This window comes from Malassezia vespertilionis, chromosome 1 (genome assembly GCF_029542925.1).
Source record: "Malassezia vespertilionis chromosome 1, complete sequence".
Taxonomy (NCBI): domain Eukaryota; kingdom Fungi; phylum Basidiomycota; class Malasseziomycetes; order Malasseziales; family Malasseziaceae; genus Malassezia; species Malassezia vespertilionis.
The window spans coordinates 47399-64376 of record NC_079247.1 but is presented as its reverse complement, the minus strand read 5'-3'; the positions used below and the strand labels follow the sequence as shown (position 1 = coordinate 64376).

General features: G+C 55.0%; 11 protein-coding genes across 11 annotated transcripts; 4 read left to right on the top strand and 7 right to left on the bottom strand.

Annotated features, from left to right (window-relative positions):
• Nucleotides 1–14: 14 nt before the first annotated feature.
• Nucleotides 15–1839, top strand: CCA1 (CCA tRNA nucleotidyltransferase; the record flags this gene model as incomplete). Its single annotated transcript, XM_056204904.1, has 2 exons — nucleotides 15–1368; nucleotides 1397–1839. 2 exons carry the CDS (start codon nucleotides 15–17, stop codon nucleotides 1837–1839), a joined length of 1797 nt encoding a protein of 598 aa, XP_056060879.1.
• Nucleotide 1840: 1 nt separating this feature from the next.
• On the bottom strand, nucleotides 1841–3049 carry MVES1_000041 (mitogen-activated protein kinase; the record flags this gene model as incomplete). Its single annotated transcript, XM_056204903.1, has 1 exon — nucleotides 1841–3049. The coding sequence occupies one exon, from the start codon at nucleotides 3047–3049 to the stop codon at nucleotides 1841–1843; it is 1209 nt and encodes a 402-aa protein (XP_056060878.1).
• Nucleotides 3050–3258: 209 nt separating this feature from the next.
• Nucleotides 3259–4472, bottom strand: HUT1 (UDP-galactose transporter; the record flags this gene model as incomplete). Its single annotated transcript, XM_056204902.1, has 2 exons — nucleotides 3259–4409; nucleotides 4439–4472. 2 exons carry the CDS (start codon nucleotides 4470–4472, stop codon nucleotides 3259–3261), a joined length of 1185 nt encoding a protein of 394 aa, XP_056060877.1.
• A 162-nt stretch (nucleotides 4473–4634) lies between these two features.
• MVES1_000039 (uncharacterized protein) lies at nucleotides 4635–6129 on the bottom strand (the record flags this gene model as incomplete). The annotated part of the gene is made up of 3 exons (XM_056204901.1): nucleotides 4635–4726; nucleotides 4756–5970; nucleotides 6000–6129. 3 exons carry the CDS (start codon nucleotides 6127–6129, stop codon nucleotides 4635–4637), a joined length of 1437 nt encoding a protein of 478 aa, XP_056060876.1.
• Nucleotides 6130–6304: 175 nt separating this feature from the next.
• Nucleotides 6305–7087, top strand: MOB2 (Maintenance of ploidy protein mob2; the record flags this gene model as incomplete). The annotated part of the gene is made up of 1 exon (XM_056204900.1): nucleotides 6305–7087. The coding sequence occupies one exon, from the start codon at nucleotides 6305–6307 to the stop codon at nucleotides 7085–7087; it is 783 nt and encodes a 260-aa protein (XP_056060875.1).
• A 49-nt stretch (nucleotides 7088–7136) lies between these two features.
• On the bottom strand, nucleotides 7137–8825 carry MVES1_000037 (uncharacterized protein; the record flags this gene model as incomplete). Its single annotated transcript, XM_056204899.1, has 1 exon — nucleotides 7137–8825. One exon carries the CDS (start codon nucleotides 8823–8825, stop codon nucleotides 7137–7139), a length of 1689 nt encoding a protein of 562 aa, XP_056060874.1.
• Nucleotides 8826–8947: 122 nt separating this feature from the next.
• On the top strand, nucleotides 8948–9837 carry cyp6 (peptidylprolyl isomerase; the record flags this gene model as incomplete). Its single annotated transcript, XM_056204898.1, has 2 exons — nucleotides 8948–9355; nucleotides 9382–9837. 2 exons carry the CDS (start codon nucleotides 8948–8950, stop codon nucleotides 9835–9837), a joined length of 864 nt encoding a protein of 287 aa, XP_056060873.1.
• Nucleotides 9838–9908: 71 nt separating this feature from the next.
• MVES1_000035 (uncharacterized protein) lies at nucleotides 9909–12458 on the top strand (the record flags this gene model as incomplete). Its single annotated transcript, XM_056204897.1, has 1 exon — nucleotides 9909–12458. One exon carries the CDS (start codon nucleotides 9909–9911, stop codon nucleotides 12456–12458), a length of 2550 nt encoding a protein of 849 aa, XP_056060872.1.
• MVES1_000034 (uncharacterized protein) lies at nucleotides 12459–13010 on the bottom strand (the record flags this gene model as incomplete). The annotated part of the gene is made up of 1 exon (XM_056204896.1): nucleotides 12459–13010. The coding sequence occupies one exon, from the start codon at nucleotides 13008–13010 to the stop codon at nucleotides 12459–12461; it is 552 nt and encodes a 183-aa protein (XP_056060871.1).
• A 126-nt stretch (nucleotides 13011–13136) lies between these two features.
• On the bottom strand, nucleotides 13137–14071 carry CHO1 (CDP-diacylglycerol--serine O-phosphatidyltransferase; the record flags this gene model as incomplete). The annotated part of the gene is made up of 2 exons (XM_056204895.1): nucleotides 13137–13905; nucleotides 13935–14071. 2 exons carry the CDS (start codon nucleotides 14069–14071, stop codon nucleotides 13137–13139), a joined length of 906 nt encoding a protein of 301 aa, XP_056060870.1.
• A 113-nt stretch (nucleotides 14072–14184) lies between these two features.
• PPH3 (protein-serine/threonine phosphatase) lies at nucleotides 14185–16758 on the bottom strand (the record flags this gene model as incomplete). The annotated part of the gene is given in 10 exon segments (XM_056204894.1): nucleotides 14185–15146; nucleotides 15178–15232; nucleotides 15251–15368; nucleotides 15401–15423; nucleotides 15458–15542; nucleotides 15799–16069; nucleotides 16101–16463; nucleotides 16492–16665; nucleotides 16686–16693; nucleotides 16739–16758. The coding sequence occupies 10 exon segments, from the start codon at nucleotides 16756–16758 to the stop codon at nucleotides 14185–14187; spliced, it is 2079 nt and encodes a 692-aa protein (XP_056060869.1).
• Between the last annotated feature and the right edge of the window lie 220 nt (nucleotides 16759–16978).

The following is a 16978-nucleotide window of genomic DNA, read 5'->3' as shown; positions in this document are numbered from 1 at the left end:
TTCCAAAAGGAAGCATGCCTCACATTACTTTGTCCAAGCGCGAGAGTTTGCTGTGTTCTCTGCTCGATGCTGCATGCCGCTGGATCAGCGAACAGGATCCAGAAACCGAGGTGGATGGCCGCATGCAGCGATTTTCTGCATTGTGCCGGCAAGGACTTGTACAAGACGGCTCACTGGCATGTGAAGCTCGCATTGCGGGCGGATGGGTGCGCGATAAGCTTTTACAGGATGACTCGCACGATTTGGACGTGTCGCTGTCGACGCTCACAGGCCACACATTTGCCCTTTTTCTGCGCGACTATCTCGCCTCTGCACACTTCCATGCATCAGCACTGGCACGTAATCTGCAGCCTGCTGATGGGGAGGGTAGTGTGATTAGCCACATCGGCAAGATCGAGGCGAATCCCGAGCAGAGCAAGAATTTGGAGACAGCTACCGCCCGTGTGTGGGGGATGGAATTGGACTTTGTGAACCTGCGCAAGGAAGAATACGAGGGAGAGAGCCGGATTCCCGTAATGTCGTTCGGTACACCTATGGAGGATGCGCTGCGCCGCGATATTACTGTAAATGCGCTCTTTTACAACGTACACTCGGGCCAGATTGAGGACTGGACTGCATGGGGAATCAAGGATTTGGAGGCTGGGATTGTGCGCACACCGCTGGACCCGATAGTGACATTTACCGATGATCCACTCCGGATTCTACGCTGCGTCCGCTTCGCGAGCCGTTTTGGGTACACGGTGCACCCAGACATTTTTGCTTGCCTTCGTGGGGAAGCGCACGGGAATATGAGCGCAGAAGAGGCCGCACATGTTTGTAATGTGCTACACGAGGGCCTATTGCGCAAGGTGAGTCGCGAGCGGTTTGGTATTGAGATCGACAAGATGCTCTCCGGCCCAAATCCTGTGTATGCACTGCAGCTGCTGTCTACATTGGGGCTCTACCGACTTGTATTTATCCCGCCACCGCCATTGGACGAGAAGATCGCATTGGAGGGTGCCAATGTAGTTGAAGAGCAGGCTGCGCTAGCGACGGCCCAGCTGTTTGCAGATCTACTGCATGGATGTGCGCCGTTCACGTTGCCAGACGCGTGGCTCGATTCTCTTCGGGTCGGTTCTGATGCACATGCACAACAGCGACTACTCTGGTACGCAATTGCATTGCTTCCTTTGCGCAACATGACTGTGCCTGTAAAAAAGCAGCGTGTTTGGGCCGGCGCTGTGACGATTAGCAATGGGCTCAAGTTGGGGACAAGAAATACCAAAGACCCTGTGTCGAGCCTAAATGCGGCCGCATCCTTATTGCTGGATCCACGCTTGGGCCGTTTCGACACGCAGGATGCACTGCTTACCCAGAAATCTAATATTGGTACGTACTTTCTCTGTGCTAACAACAGGTCTACTTGTGCGCAACATTGTAAACCCCGAATCACGCATCTCGCTACAAGGCGCACTTTTATTTTCTATGCTTGTCGCTTTGCTTCCGTGCTGGACAGCGGGCACCTCGGATCCTGCGTGTGCAACGCCCATTGTGCACACATACACTGCATTCTGGGAACATGTCCAACAAGAGGACCTTTTGGCGCTCGCGCTGCAGCGCCCGCTGCTCGATGGACACCAAATTGTGGACGCATTGCACTGTGAAAAACTGTTCTTGCGCCATATTCAGCCCTATGTACTAGCATGGCAGATAGAACATGCTACAAAGGTACCGGGCGAGGACAGTGAAGCGCAGTGTATAGCATGGCTTAAGAGCGCTTGGGAAAATGGTGGAATAATTCCACCCGAAGAGCGGACAGTGCCACGGACTGGGAAACGTCAGAAACAGGAAAAGGTATAGCTCAAATACCCGGCCTAGAAAATTGCTGTGCATCGCGCCAGAGCTCCTCGCGGTGCTTTTGGCGCCCGCATGCCGTGTCCTTGGGCTCGAAATCAAAGTAAAACATTTGTCGGTCAAGGCGTGGGCACTCCACTTCTTCCATCTTGAACTCGTCATGGTATACCTTCAAGTACGGATGCGCGAGACATTCTGCCGCCGTCATTCGCTTTGTAGGGTCAATCGTCACCGTCCTAGCAATAAAGTCTCTCGCTTCTTTGGATACGTTGGGGAGCAACGATTCCCACGGCTTGGAATCGCGTCTCGGTAGTTGGTGTACATAGTCCAATGCACGCGAAGAGCAAATGGGTCTCAGTGTCTCCATCCCTGGCGTACCAAGCACGTCCAATATCAGACCAAGCTGATGGTGGTAGTCCTTGCCGGGAAATAACGTGCGTCCCATTAACATTTCGTACAGAGTGCATCCGACGCTCCAGATATCCACAGCCTGGGTATACAATTTGCTGGACAGCATAATTTCCGGCGCACGGTACCAACGTGTGGCAACATACTCGGTCAGAAATCCTTCCTGTGCCGCTTGCAGTCCGCCGTCTATACTGCGCGCCAGTCCAAAGTCGCAAATGCGCAAATCGCATTGCGTGTTCACCAGCAGATTGCTTGGTTTGATGTCGCGATGAATCACGCCGGCAGAGTGGATAAACTTGAGTCCAACAAGCAGCTGGTAAATAAGGTACTGTGCATGGTCGCTGGTCACTTCTCCAGCTCGAATGACATGGTGTAGGTCGCAATCCATGCGCTCTTGCACCAGGTAAATGTCTTGGAACGTGTCGAGCTCGCCAGAGATGACCACATCGCGCAGTGCAATCACAATATCGCAGTCCTTTTGTACGCCAAAATGGCGCAGGATGCGCAGTTCGCGCAGCGTACGCACAGTGAGCAGCGGGTGCTCGAATGGCGCAATGCGCTTGATCGCGACGCGCTTTTCTGTGCCCCGTTCACGCGCAGAAAAAACGATCCCGTAGCCACCTTCACCAAGGACACGACCAATGCGGTACTTGGATCCCAGATCCTGCTGCGCCTTGCGCAGTGCTGCAGCACGACGCTCGTCCTTCATGCTAGCCTTGGTGTGCTGCACACTTCCAGCACGGTCGTGCTTTGCGTGCCGCAGCTTGGTTGTGCTTGCATCACACACAGGGGCAGCAGGTGGGGCCATAACAGAATGCATCATTCGCTCAATCACCCCGTCACATTTTCCACGCGCCTGTATTTGTAGCAGCAAGAAAAGACAAAGATGCAAGGACAAATGCAGAGGAGACACTGACACCTCCACACTGAACAAGGCGCACGGACCGCGTGGGCTTAGAAACAAAGCGCGGCTTTCTTATATCGAGTGCGATTGTCTATTTGCGAGTGATTGGTATATTACGCAGTTTTCGCACGCGCAGTGGTGGACGATTGGCGCCGTTTTGCGAGCAACTCAATAAATAGCCCAGTGAATACAACAGCGACACCGAGCCATTGCACACTGCGAAGTTGGTGTTTGTACACGAGAATAGACAGGAGCATGGTAAACAATTTCCTTGTCACCGTGATCGACACAAGCGTTAGGCTGCCGAAGCGTGCAAGCGTTTCAAAAATAGCAAGCTGTCCCGCTGCTCCTGCAAGACCGTACAGCAGTGCGTCGCGTGCAGCGTCGTGGTGGCGGCACAAAAATTGGACACCGTCCACAAGCTGGGGCGTCCAGGAGATGCGCGGCACAGTTTGAACACCGCCGACCAACACATTTGCTATCCAGTGAGGTTTCAGCATACCGGCTAGAACGTGGCGTGTATGTGCGACCAGGAAAGCAAGAATCCCTTCCGGAAGCAGCAAGATGAGGAACATGTACGAAGCCGAAATGGCGTTCATCACAAGCATCATTTGTGTGCCAGACACATACTCGGTTCCATACGTCGCAAACACGTCATCCTGTGTGCTATTTGTCGTTCCGTCCAGCATAAGATGAATCGCAAGGAGCACCACGCCAAAGGTGCTATTGCTTTTGGGCGCGTGCGTTTTGTGCTTCTTTCCGAGCGCCATGAACAAGTAGACGCCAAGGGTGACAAGAAAGACGACCACATACTTGTACATGGCAAACTTGCGGCGATACAGCAATACGTTCATCATAAGCACAGGCACCAGTTTACTCGACTTGGCAAGAGTGATCGCAGGGAAAGACAGGTAGCGCAGCGTCAGAATGCTCAGCCAAGAGCCTATTGACTGCATAGCAGACACGAGCAAATATCGCTGCAGGAGCGGCGATATATAGCGGGAAATGCCGCGCAGGGTCCCTTGGGCGCGCTTACCGCGCGCAGTTAATGCCTGTGCACAGCCGTTCGGCGTCAGTACATCGAGGCCAAGCCGCGTAAATAATCCTCCGGTAGCGTTGCGGCGGAGAATAAGTAAGTATGCAGATGCGGCAATACATGAAAAAGAAGCCTGTATCGCATTTAAAAGCACGCCATACTCAAAGCGCTCTTCTTCTGCAAAAGGATCGAGCGGGTCATCGCCTGTGGAATACACCGTGCTCGTGACTGGTGTGAGATCGTAAAAAAATACGTACGTTTCTCCTGCAAAAGTCCCCACATGAGGAACATGGTATAAATAGTGAACGCGCAGAGCACGAGCCGCAGGATGTCATTTTGGGCCATAGTACGGTGTGAAGCAGTACAACTGGCACACGATGCTGTGCATCCATGTATTTGTCAGCACTAGTACCCACGTTTTGCCTTGTCTTCACGTGCGCGTGGCTACAAAAACTACACCAACGTGGCGCGCCAGCTGCGCTCGAATACGCAAATGTTGCCATTGCTCTCCATCAGCTTGGACACAAAGAGTTCGTCGTTCGGTGCTGTTTGTTAGTCTTCGCAGTGTACGTACGCGACCAGAGGACCTGTTCTCGGCGCATTAAGTCGAGCAGTGAAGAAGCCTCGGCGCGCGTGAGTCGTGCACCAACGTCTAGCGGGGCGAAATGCGCATCTGTCGCGTTCTGCAGGTGCTGTGCATCCATAGGTGTGTACGCATGCGGCTCTTCGACGCGTGTCGGTGATGTAGGAGATGAAAAAGTTTGCAAAATGCGCGCCCAAGGCACGGCTGCGTCGCGCCTGGACGACGCAGCGCGCACGGCTGCGAGCAGCGGTGCAGGCGCGGGGTACTCGGAGTGTGCCATGCCCACAGTGGCAAGCAAGGCGCCACGCTGGATCCCCTTTTTCGATGTGAGAAATAGCGAGAGAAGACTGCGCGGGACGGCCAGCTCGTACGACTGCAGCTGCGTAAAGTCTGCGTCGCGATATTGCGACGGGGCAAAGAGCGCCTGCACATCATCAATAGCGACCAAAACTGGTACCTCTGTCTGCTGCGCAAGTGTATTGAACACGAGCTCTAGCGCAAGCTGGCGCGCGAGAGGGTTGGTATGCTCTGCAAGCACCTTGCTCACCAGCGTTGTAAGCGAGGTGTGTTTTGGAAAAAGTTCGTGGCCTTCCACAGTGAGCGGCGCGATGCTCTTCAGTTTTTTCAGCACTTCATTGTTCACTTTCCCGATGGCGGTCAAAAGTGCGTTGGTAATTTCAGGCTGCAAGTAGGTCTGCAGTACGCTGCTGTAGACGTACGGAGAAGAAGAGTTCACCATGTCGATAGTGCGAGGAATATACACCACAGCCCAACCGTCTTCTAGTGCATGTGCAAGTGCTTGCAAAAGATATGTGGACTTACCGCACCCAGGCTCTCCAACAAGCAAATGCCGCGCTGCGTCCTGCGTTTTGCCTTGCTTCAACAGCTCGATCAGCGTGACGCTCTGGTCACGCACTAAGCTGCGCGGTCGCGGCTGCAGTTTCTGCTTCCGTTCCAGCGCGCGTGGAATCTGAAACGCTTCCATCGCGCCTAATACCTTGGCCGACCATGCGACAGGCGTTCCTACCGCCTCCGACGCGATGGCTGTAGCATCCAGCGCTGCGAGATCGGCCATATCCGGTGCACGCTGGTAGTGCGATGTCGACTTGGTAAGCGAGGATGCAGTGTCAACACCACCTTTCCGGCGCCCGCCCGTGCTGCGCTGCGCAGTCATTCCTTTGCGCACAGCGACTTTTTTCTTCGGCGCTGGAGTCAGTTGAGCAAAGCACACATACCAGCCGCTTTGGCCAGCACAATCGGCGCCGTAGTAAAACCCCTGAATTGATTCAATACACGCGCATGTGAGCACTGAGCGGTAGCGCGGGTGGCGCCACGGCCCAACGCGAATGCGCTCACAGGGTGCATGGCGGACAGGCAAGAAGAAGCGTTGCGGCTGCAACGTTTGCGCTGACTAAGCATTCGGCCGTGTCCTTGAACAAGGCTCGCGCTGCGCCAGTCGGGGCCACGGCCTGTCGACACGATGAGCTTTTTTAATACGATTGGGTAGGTTGCCGAACACAGTACTTACCTCAGGCGCACTATGGGCCGGTCGACTCGGCTGAAGAGTAAAGGGATGGGGATGCCGTCGTACGAGGCACAGATGGATTTGCGGGACGATCCACGCATGCAAAGCGGCGAACCGAAACCTTTGTACCTGTGCCAGCCGTTTGTGCGTAGCACGTTGATCAAGGGCTCGTTTAAGACGATTGTTGCGCTACCAAAGTACGTTCATCCTTACGAGTGGATTGCAGTCAATTTGTTTGACTTTTTCCACAATCTCAACTTGTTCTGTGCTGTGATTGCAGAGTCGTGCACGCCGCAAAAGTGCTCAACGATGAGCGCAGGTGTGGGCTTGGACTATACATGGGTAGATGTGAATCGGAAGCCGATTCATCTCCCTGCACCACAATACATCGACTATGTCATGACGTGGATCGGCCAGCTTTTGGACGACGAGGCAGTCTTCCCTACCAAGTCTGGCCGCGATTTTCCCCCAGCCTTCCTTTCTGTCGCACGCCAAATGTATATGCAAATGCTGCGCATATTTGCGCACATCTACCACGCGCACTTCCCATTGCTATTGCATGTACAGTGCGAGTGCCACTTTAACAGTCTCTTTGCGCATTTCATCGCGTTTGGGAAAGAGTTTGGGCTATTCAACTTCCGTCTGTTCAAATCGGGTGGCATTGCTGCACTCGATGAAGTAAGTATGCAAGGGCCCTTGATTGCGCCAAACGGCGACTATGTGCCATACCCAGGTGTGTGCGACCTGATGGAGCGGTGGGTCTACCGAGGGATCCTGCCAAAAGAGGTGTTGTTGTAATACACCCGCATGTAAATGTTACGAGATACAAGACAGAGGGCTTCTTGACCTAGATAGTGCCTAACTTATTTTTACCGCTTCCCCGTCGCAGCTTGGCTTCGTCCGAGTCGAGTTTGCGCGCACGCTTTGCTTGGCGAGCATCGCCGGACTCGTCGCCAGTGCTCTCCCCGCCATACTGACTGCGCGGCGAGTATGGCAACTTGTCGTCTTCGTACGGATCGAGTCCATTGCCAGCAGAGCTCGTTGCACGACTATACTCGCTCTTTTTCCAAAAGATGGGCTTCTGGCTGCGCACAGCATTACGCATGGGCTTCACAAACGCACCCAAATTCACAGCACGCTCAAGGTCAGGGTCATTTTCTTTGTCGTAATAGTACCAACACTCAAGAGGGTTGCCGCTCGTATCTTTGCCAGGTCGTTGAATCGCGCCAAACATGGGCGCGCGCTGCAGCTCGGCCTCCAACAGCTCGTGCCACGCACGCCGAGCATGCGTCTGCCACGCGGCCCCCTCTTGCCATCCAGCAATGGCTTGGCCGTACGCTGGAACGCGGCCATCGCTCTCAGACTGCAGGCGGCACTTGGAGGGGGAATAGGCTATCGTGCGAGCGCCTGCCTCGCCGCGGAGCATGCCGGGGTTCGTGCTGAGCACGGAGCGTACCGCCTCGCTGGAAGAGATGGTTGCGGTCCGGTGAAACACAATCGCGCCAGCAAGCAGGCCAGCAACGTCGTAGGTCTGCGCTAAACGCGCAGCCAAATCGCGTGCAAGTACAAGAGGTGACTCGCTCAGCTTGGCTTTGGGTTCGGGCGCGGAGAATGGGTCATCATCGATTACATGCAGCGCCGTGGTGCCCTCGCTGTTCTCTTCTGCTAGTGTGCAGCGTGCAGGTAGGGTGGATGCGCGGTGCGAAGGGCTCGAAGGCAGAAACGGCATCTCGCATTGACTGTCACTGCTTGGCGAGCTAGGGACATGCTCGCGGGCAAACACACCCGGAGAGCTAGGAGGAACAGCGTCCGTGGTATCGCGTTCGTGTACGACGCGCTTCTGGGGCGACGAACCGTCAGAACGCCTCTGTTGCGGCGGTGCTGCAGGCGGCACGACCGGCTCAGAAGCAACGAATTGCATGGGGTGCCCGAAAAAGTCAATCACTGTTTTGCCCGGCTCGACGCGCACAACCTGCCCTACACGCAGCCGCTTTCCATTGACAATCAGACCATTTTGCCCCACAATGCGCAAAACAAACGTGCCCGGAATCGCGTCCGGGCGCGCGTCGGCGCTCGTAAAAGGCACCCACCGCAGGAATGCATGGAGCCTGCTTACATGGCGCGCATCGCCCGGCAAGCACACATTTACTAGCGGAAGCGTCCCAATAAACGTCGGACACATGGTACATGCAGTGTCGCTATCCAGGACCTTGGCGCGTCCAATGGCAAGCGTATGCGAGTGATCAGCACGAAGCAAATCGAGTGGCTCGGCGGGGTGAATTCCAAGTGCGGGAGCTTTCACAACGGCTGTGCGCGCTTTTAAAAGATGTGCGCGCTTGATAGGCGATGTGCCTTTGCGTTGTGCGGCGTAATCAAGCGCCTCGACAAAGAGCCCGAACGGATGGTCGCGTGTTGGCGAGGATGGCGGGGGAGTTGCGAGCGCTGAACGACGCGTGTATGCACCGTGCTTCATAGGTGCCGATGGCGATGATATCACTACCGCATCCGAAGACGGCGGCGGCGTCGCGATCGCCATGGGGTATGCTGGCATTGGGACAGGAGGCAAGCGCAACGTTTTCGCACGCGCGTTCCAACACGGCGCGTCGCGTAGAACGTGGCCTTAGTCAGCCAAATGGTGCACGCACTCCACCCGCAACCATGGCGCCAGGTGGAGGCACCGAAAGCGTTGAACACGCTTCCGAGCCATTGTTGGAGGGTGACGCGCACGCAAACGGTGCGAACAGTCCGCATGCCGTACACGATGATGCCAACGAAGCGGATGAAGATAAGGAGTACGAGGCCGAGCAGGCACGGCGGCGCGACAATGCGTCTGCGGCGGCGCTGACACTGGAAATTGTGGGAGATTTGCCGCATGCAGACGTCAAGCCGCCGGAGAATGTGCTGTTTGTATGCAAGCTGAATCCTGTGACACGTAGCGATGATCTGGAGCTTATTTTTTCGCGCTTTGGCAAGATTCACAAGTGTGAAGTCATGCGCGATAAAGCGACGGGCGATAGTTTGCAGTATGCCTTTGTCGAGTTTGAGGACCGCAGTGCAGCTGAACAGGTACGTTTATCCCTTTCTGACAACAGGCGTACTACAAAATGCAAAATGTTCTGATCGATGACCGCCGGATCTGGGTGGACTTTTCACAAAGTGTATCCAAGCTGCACGGGGTTTGGGTCAAGCAGCGCACATGTAATTCTTCGGTGGCGCACGGTACGCCGTTTGATGCACCTTCGCGGCATGGACACGCGCATGTGCAGCAGCCTCCCCAGGGGTACCACACCGAAAGACTGCTTGTGGATTTGGACGATATGCCGAGGTCTCAACCTATGCGCGAGCCCCGCGTTGATCGACATGGAAGCAGCGATCGGCACCGCTCTCAAAGCGATGAATCGCATCGATCACGGCACGATAAATCACATCGCTCGAGGTACCACGAGCGGCACAGGTCACGGCACGGCGATAGACACGACCGAGTGCGCTACGATCCCACACGCCGTGACTCGCGCCGCGAGCGCTCGCCGCGCCGCCAGCCGCCATAGCCCGATACACAAACGCATTCCCGATCGTGCACTCAGCTTTTCCCCGATCGTGCACCCAATTCTTTTTTCGCATGCTCGGCCTCTGCCAGCGCAGTGTGCGCTGCGGTGCGTGCGTCGCTGCAGTGCGTGCATCATTGCATACAAGCGCACGCGCTTTGAGTGCCACCCGCATCCCCACCGAGTCTATCCGGAATTTTGGCATTGTCGCGCATATCGATGCAGGAAAAACAACGCTCACCGAACGCCTCCTGCACTTGACCAACGCGCTGGACCTTCCAGGCATCACGCCGCCCCACTCAAGCAATGTACAGATGGCGCCTGGAGATGTAGACTGCGGAAACACCGTTACAGACTTTTTAGAAGAGGAGCGCGAGCGTGGCATTACGATCCAAAGTGCTGCAGTGGGGCCTGTGTGGTGGGCCAGCCCGATGGTTGCGTCTTTTATGCGCGAAACGTCGCCAGTGCATGCTGCGGCGCTTACGCTTGTTGATACTCCGGGGCATATTGATTTTGGAGTTGAAGTGGAGCGCACCGTGCGCGTCGTTGACGGCGCGGTCGTTGTCCTGGACGGTGTCGAAGGCGTTGAGGCCCAGAGCGCCAATGTATGGGCACAGACGCAGCGGTACGGTGTGCAAGCACACCTCTTTTTTATAAACAAGCTGGACCGTGACGGTGCATCCGTGGCGCATTCCATGCGCACCATTATCAACAAAGGTTTGCACACCAGACCTGCGCTGCTGCAATTGCCCGTGCATGCATCGGCACTCGGCGAGGATAAGGGCGCAATCGAGAAAGACGCGGTTGTGGGAATGGCGGACTTGCTGGAAATGCAGGTGCTACGCTTCCATGGCGTCGCCGGGGAGGATGTGGAACGTATTCCTTTGGAGCCAGCACAGCACGGTGCTTTGTATGATGAGGCAGTCAAGGCGCGTGACGCACTCCTGGAACTTGTATTATCACTCGACGTAGCGCTGCTAGAGCACCTACTCGAACAAGATATTGACCCAAGCGCTCTTTCGCTCGACCAGGTGCATGCCGCAATTCGTAGGCTGACGCTGGCGGGTGAGATTGCGCCTGTCTTGTGCGGTGCAGCCGCGCGGAATATAGGTATCCAGCCGTTGCTGGATGCCATTGTGCGTTACCTCCCGAGTCCAAAGGACAAGCCAGAGGTGCCAGGGGTTCTCGAGCCCGACACACCGCGCGCACGCCCCGTTGCGGTTGGACTGGCCCATCCCGATACGACCGCACTAGCGTTCAAAGTCGTGTGGGACAAGCGGCGAGGGCCTATCACGTTTGTGCGTATCTACTCTGGTACAGTCCACGGCGCGTCGGTCATGTACAATACCACTACAGGCCAAAAAGAGCGCATCACAAAGCTGATGCTGCCATACGCGGACCAGTACGTGCAGGTCCCTGCATTGCACGCTGGACAGATTGGCCTTGTGCTTGGCTTAAAGGATACATGCACGGGCGATACACTAGTGGATACCAAGAGCCAGAGCAAGACACGGCTTGAGCACAGCGCAATGCGAACACTGCGGCTTCGTCGCGTGCACGTTCCTCCGCCAGTGTTCAGCGTGAGTGTTGAGCCGCGAAGCAAGGCGGAGGAGGGCGCTGTGCATGCGGCGCTTTCGATGCTTGTCCGCACAGATCCGAGTCTCCACGTCGGCGATAGCAGCTCCGCGACGGCAAGCGGCGCTGCGCAGACGGTACTAAGTGGGATGGGCGAGCTGCACTTGGACATTGCTAAAAACAGACTCCAGTCTGAGTTTCAGGTAGATGCGCACTTTGGGCACGTCAGGGTGGGCTACCGCGAAACGCTCAAACAGGGTAGCGGCACACTACAGCTGACAGATGTACTCGCGCAGGAGCTCGCTGGGAAGAGAGTGCACGCAGGCGTCACCCTCGCAGTCCGTGCACTTACAGAAGAAGAGGCCGCGGTAAATACGCAACTTGGCGGCAACAGTGTGCATGTTGATCTTGGAGAAGTTGAGGATCTGCAATATGCGCACACTACGCTTTCGCACGCGCTTTTCCAGGGTGCCGCTGCTTCACTTACGCGGGGACCGCTTAGTGGGTACCCACTCACAGGGTTGCACATCACACTTCTCAACGTACAAGTGCAAAGCGCAGAGACAAGTCCACCTGCGGCAATCCGCATGCTGGTATCGCAGATGATGCGCAAAATTCTTGGGCACACGTCGCGCACCGTGTCTCCAGCCGATGGACATACGTGCCTCATGGAACCCATGATGTACGTAAGTATCCAAACGAGCAATTCGTACACGGGCAAGCTAGCATCCGACATCAGCACCGCGCAGCATGGCCAGATTTTGGACATGGTACACACTACAGACGCCACTGGACAGCAAGACGATTACCAGATATACATGCCGCCTGACTTGCAGGGCGGATACAAAAAGGAGCACTTGGTGGAAGGAAACGCCACTACCATTGTTGCACTGATTCCACTCGCACGCTTGATGCGCTACAGTACACGACTACGTGCCTTGACGGGCGGCGCTGGCACGCACCGTATGGCGTTCCATGGCTTTTCTGCCGTGTCGCACGATCGCGAGCTCGATTTGCTCCAGGAGATTGGGCGCATTCCTCGCTTATAGTTACACACGTTTCCATTGCAACTTGACCTCGGTAATGCCCACTTCGTCGCCAGCCTTATCGTCGTAGTCGTGCCATTCGCCCTCGTCAAATTCGACGTCGCCAAATGGCGTGCCCGATTCGTCGCCACGGCATGCCCATTTTGCATCGCCGGCAAGCAAGGTATCAACCTGAGCGTCTTCAGGATTCATCCCGCGGAATTCCACCGTGCACAGTGTGTGCCATGCGGCGCGCGCATCTGCGACCGGCGCAATTTCGTGGTATGGTGAAATTTCGCCGGGCTTGGCGTCTTTTTTTGAGCCAGGTTTTGGCACGATAAATGATGCGCTCATCTCCCTGCGGCAGTTGGCGCAGGACATGACGAGGTTCGCAGTCCCCCTGCCTTTTTGCATCTCAACGTCGCCCGCTGGGTCGAGCGAGACAGGATTTCTATGTGTTTCGTGGCAAGAAATGCACGTCACAGGAAACATGATCTCTGCATGTACCCCATCCTCAGGTACCAGACCCGTCACACCCTCGAAATCAGCTCGCACTTGGAGCGCCAAGTTGGGCATCGTCGTAAAAAACTGGCGCGTGCGCGGTCGTGTGCCCGCCAGCATACATCCACCACAGTGCACATACTTCCTAATCAGCGGCGCGCGCATTTCACACTACAAGCGAAACAGGGATACATGGATGGCCTACGGTTTGGGCACACGCAACGTCTTACTGACCATTGCAATCGCCCAGGCAAGCCAAAGCAACGTGATTTTGTGCACGCTATAACGCCCGGCCCAGTTTGCGACACCGGCAATGGTTTGCTTACTGAGGAATTGGCGCAGCACATCACCGGTGGTCAGCAGTTTGTACAGCGACTCGGAAAAGTCCAGCGTGAAGACACCAAGAGGGACACCAAGCGATGAGGTGGAAAGCATATTGTGCCAGCGGCCCGTGAAGGGTAACAACTCGCCCTTCGGCACCCATGCTCCGCCAGGAAGCTCAAAGCGACCAAACAAAAGGCACAGCGCCATGCAGCCGACCAGGACAAGACTAGAAGGGATCGGTAGACCCTCAAAGTATTGCGCTTTTCCGGATGGCGTATGCGGCACGGTCGCGGCGGTGATATTAAAGCGCGCAAGACGCGCGACACCGGCGCAGACAAAGAGAGTAAGTACAAATGTATCCAGCGGGAGACGCAAGCCAAGCGAAAACGCAATGAATGCAGGAGCCACACCAAACGAGATAGAATCGGCCAACGAGTCGAGCTCCTGGCCAAGCATACTGCTCGACTGGCGCCAGCGCGCAACCTTGCCGTCGAGCAAATCAAAAATGGCGCCAAAAAATGGGAACCATAATGCATACCATATGTATGTGGGGTTAGATGTTGCCAAATAGCGCCCAGACATAAAGATAGACTGTGCGCCACAGAAACCATTCATGAGTGTGACCACATCGGCAAGACGAAAGTTGCTGTGCGTTAGCGCCACTGCCGTACGTACCGGACGAGACTGAAATGACCGTTCGTCTCAACAAACTTCTTCAGTTGAACATCTTCGTTCTGAGTAAAATCAACTTCCGACAGCTGTTCAGAGCGCATTCGCTGCCGCAGGCCATCAGCCATGACAGGTGACGCCATGGTTTTTGGTCAAAAAGCGGTGGCACGGACTGTGCGCATACCAATCGGGGCATTAAGCCTGGACGTCAATTGCGCACGTGGGCGTCACGGAATGGCTGTACAAAATAACGCAGCTACGAATAAAGACTCGTGCCGAGGATAGGCGGTGCAGCGCCACGAATAGCCGGCGCGGGAGCATCCGGCGCCGCAGCATCCGGCGCGATAGCTTCCTCTACATAGGTGCCTTCCATGGCTCGCGTGTTCCGCGCAGCAACTTCGTAGTCGACCGCGTCCCGACCAGTTTCTTTGATAGTGTAGTCCTCAAAGCCTGGATTGCGCGAGGGCGCCGCAGTAGTAAAACCAGAGTGAAGCACCAGCGATGTGTCAACCTTGCGCGAAAGCTCGCTCCGTGCGGCGTTGCGCGACGAGTTTCCAGCGGGCATAGCGATGGCATCCACGTCTGTCAGCGAAAGACGTCGCGCTGCTTGCGTAATAACAGCCTCCTTCGCAGCGAGTTGCACACCAAGTGGTCCACTTGGTACCTCTGCACCAGCCCCGCCCATTTGCAGGCGCTGGAGAACGTCGACAATGCGGTCGTTAGCGTCTACGAGCATCGTGAGGTACTCCTCATCCGAAACGGTGTGAATGAACTTGACAATCGACTTTTGCACATCCAGCACGTTACTCACATGCTTGTGCACGGCCTCGTCATCGAGAATATCCTCAAACCTTGCCTGTGCCGCAAGCATCGCTTGCAGGAGCGCATCCGCCTCTTTCCGCGCAACGCCGATCGAACCATCCACACTAGTTTGAGCAGACATGTGGTCACCCACGGTCACAAGCGGCGATGTGAAAGATGGCGAAAGAAGGTCGGGCACGTACTCGCCACGGCCAATTGTTGCAACCTTGGGCACTTGATCGACACCACCACATTGTGCGTACAGACTGCACACGTAGACCATCTGCGGATCATGCAAAAACTGCTTACGCCAAGAGCGAAAAATATCCATCATCTTCAGCGACACGCCAGGGTCAGAAGAGCGGCTTTTGGCAATCTCTTTCAAGCGATTGACAAGGTCGTCTTCGGGGAAACGAACTAATGTCAGAAAATTTTGCGGCGCACGTACGCTGAAATGCGCGACAGCCACCTCTTACGAGTTGCTCGAGGATCTGTGTGAGGCACTGATAGGGTAGACGTACAGAAAGCGCGCGCAGCTGCCTGTACACGTTCGGATCATCCAACGCACGATTCAACGCAAAAATCGCTTCTTCCACACCGTCCGGACTTTCCTTGATGTATGCATTCAATGCATCGATACTGCATAATTAGTGAAAGCAAGGCAAACACACCCTTCATGCGAGTTTTCCACATACTGTGCGTTAGCAAGAGACAAACGCATAACTTACTTTGTCCGTTGTCAGATCAGCAATCGCGGTCGCAATCGGCGATCCTTGTACCGTACGTTTCGCTTCTTGGAACGGCATGTGTGCACTAACCATCACTAATTCAAAATACCGCGGGTTGCAGAGTGGGAAGTAATGTTATTCCGTATAACGCGTAAGGTCCAAAGAAATCATTACTAAGATTACGTCACATGTATTCTATGGTTTTTACGTACGCGTCAACGAAACGTTGAGACTGTGCGTCGGTGTGCGGTGGTAGGGTATTTAGAGGAAATAATCCGGTGCTGGCCGTTTGACAGGCATACCCAGCTCGCTTTATGGTCAGTACGGAGTGTTATACACACGGGTGTGGAGCAGCTTCAAAAGTAGCGTATTTCTGATTCAATGCGTCGTCCAGTTGGAGGATGCTTGCAATGTTGCCACAGCGATAGCAATAGTTCGGTGCGCTCCATACGGTAACAACGGCTGCATCAAACATTTGCTTGTAGCCTTCCAATATAAGCTGATGCGCACGGGCGATAAAGTCAAGGCCATTGTTGTGCACAAAGTTTTTTACAACGTCGTCGCCAAAGAGGAAGCCTGCACCGCGAGGAGATACGCCCCATCCGTGGATATCTGCAATAAGCATTTCTGTTGATACACGTACCGTCCGGATCTGACCATAGCAAATCGCACATGGCACCGTCGTGCGGTACTTCCTGATTACGGTCAATCGTGCGAATCTGGTCGAGCGTCAAAATATTGGGACTCAAGCCACCGTGCACACAAAAAACGCGACCATCGACAACTGCACTGAGAGAGAGGTAGTCAAATACATCGCAACAGTATCGCCAAACGTTCGCATTCCCGTACTTGCGGAAACATTCGTCGTAGAACCCGTATACTTGCGTAATTTGCCGTGACTCATGATTGCCCCGAATCAGCGTAATCCTATCAGGATAGCGCACTTTCAAAGTAAGCAGAAGAAGAAACGTTTCCACGGAATACATCCCACGATCGACAAAGTCGCCTGACGTCAGCACAATGCAGGTACACACCTAGAAACAAGTAGTTTGTCTCTGGGCACATTCCCCCCACGCGAAAAAGCTCAAGCAGATCGTGAAACTGCCCGTGTATATCACCGCAAATCGTTACAGGCGAGTCGATGCGCTGGATATTCGACTCTTCTACAAGGAGATCACGCGCTTTTGCACATAGGTCTTTTACTTGCGCTTCAGACAAACGTTCGCACCGTCGTAGCTGTTCAAGTTGTCTGTGCATGTAAGATTGGTATGCAACACGTACTGGTCCAAATTGGTCTGCATTGCATGCCATGCCACGCGCACACAATGCGTCGCGAGGAAAAGACAAGGCGCGTCGAAAGCACCGCATGACCTTACGTAAGCACTGCTGCGATTCCCCACGTTGGGCTCGCACCATGATGGCGGGTCGTGTCATGCCTGTAGTTTGCCGCGCAGCGCTGCGTGCACCATTTTCGCTGCACAGGCATGCTTGCAATCGCCTACAAGCCCAAACGCGTTTACT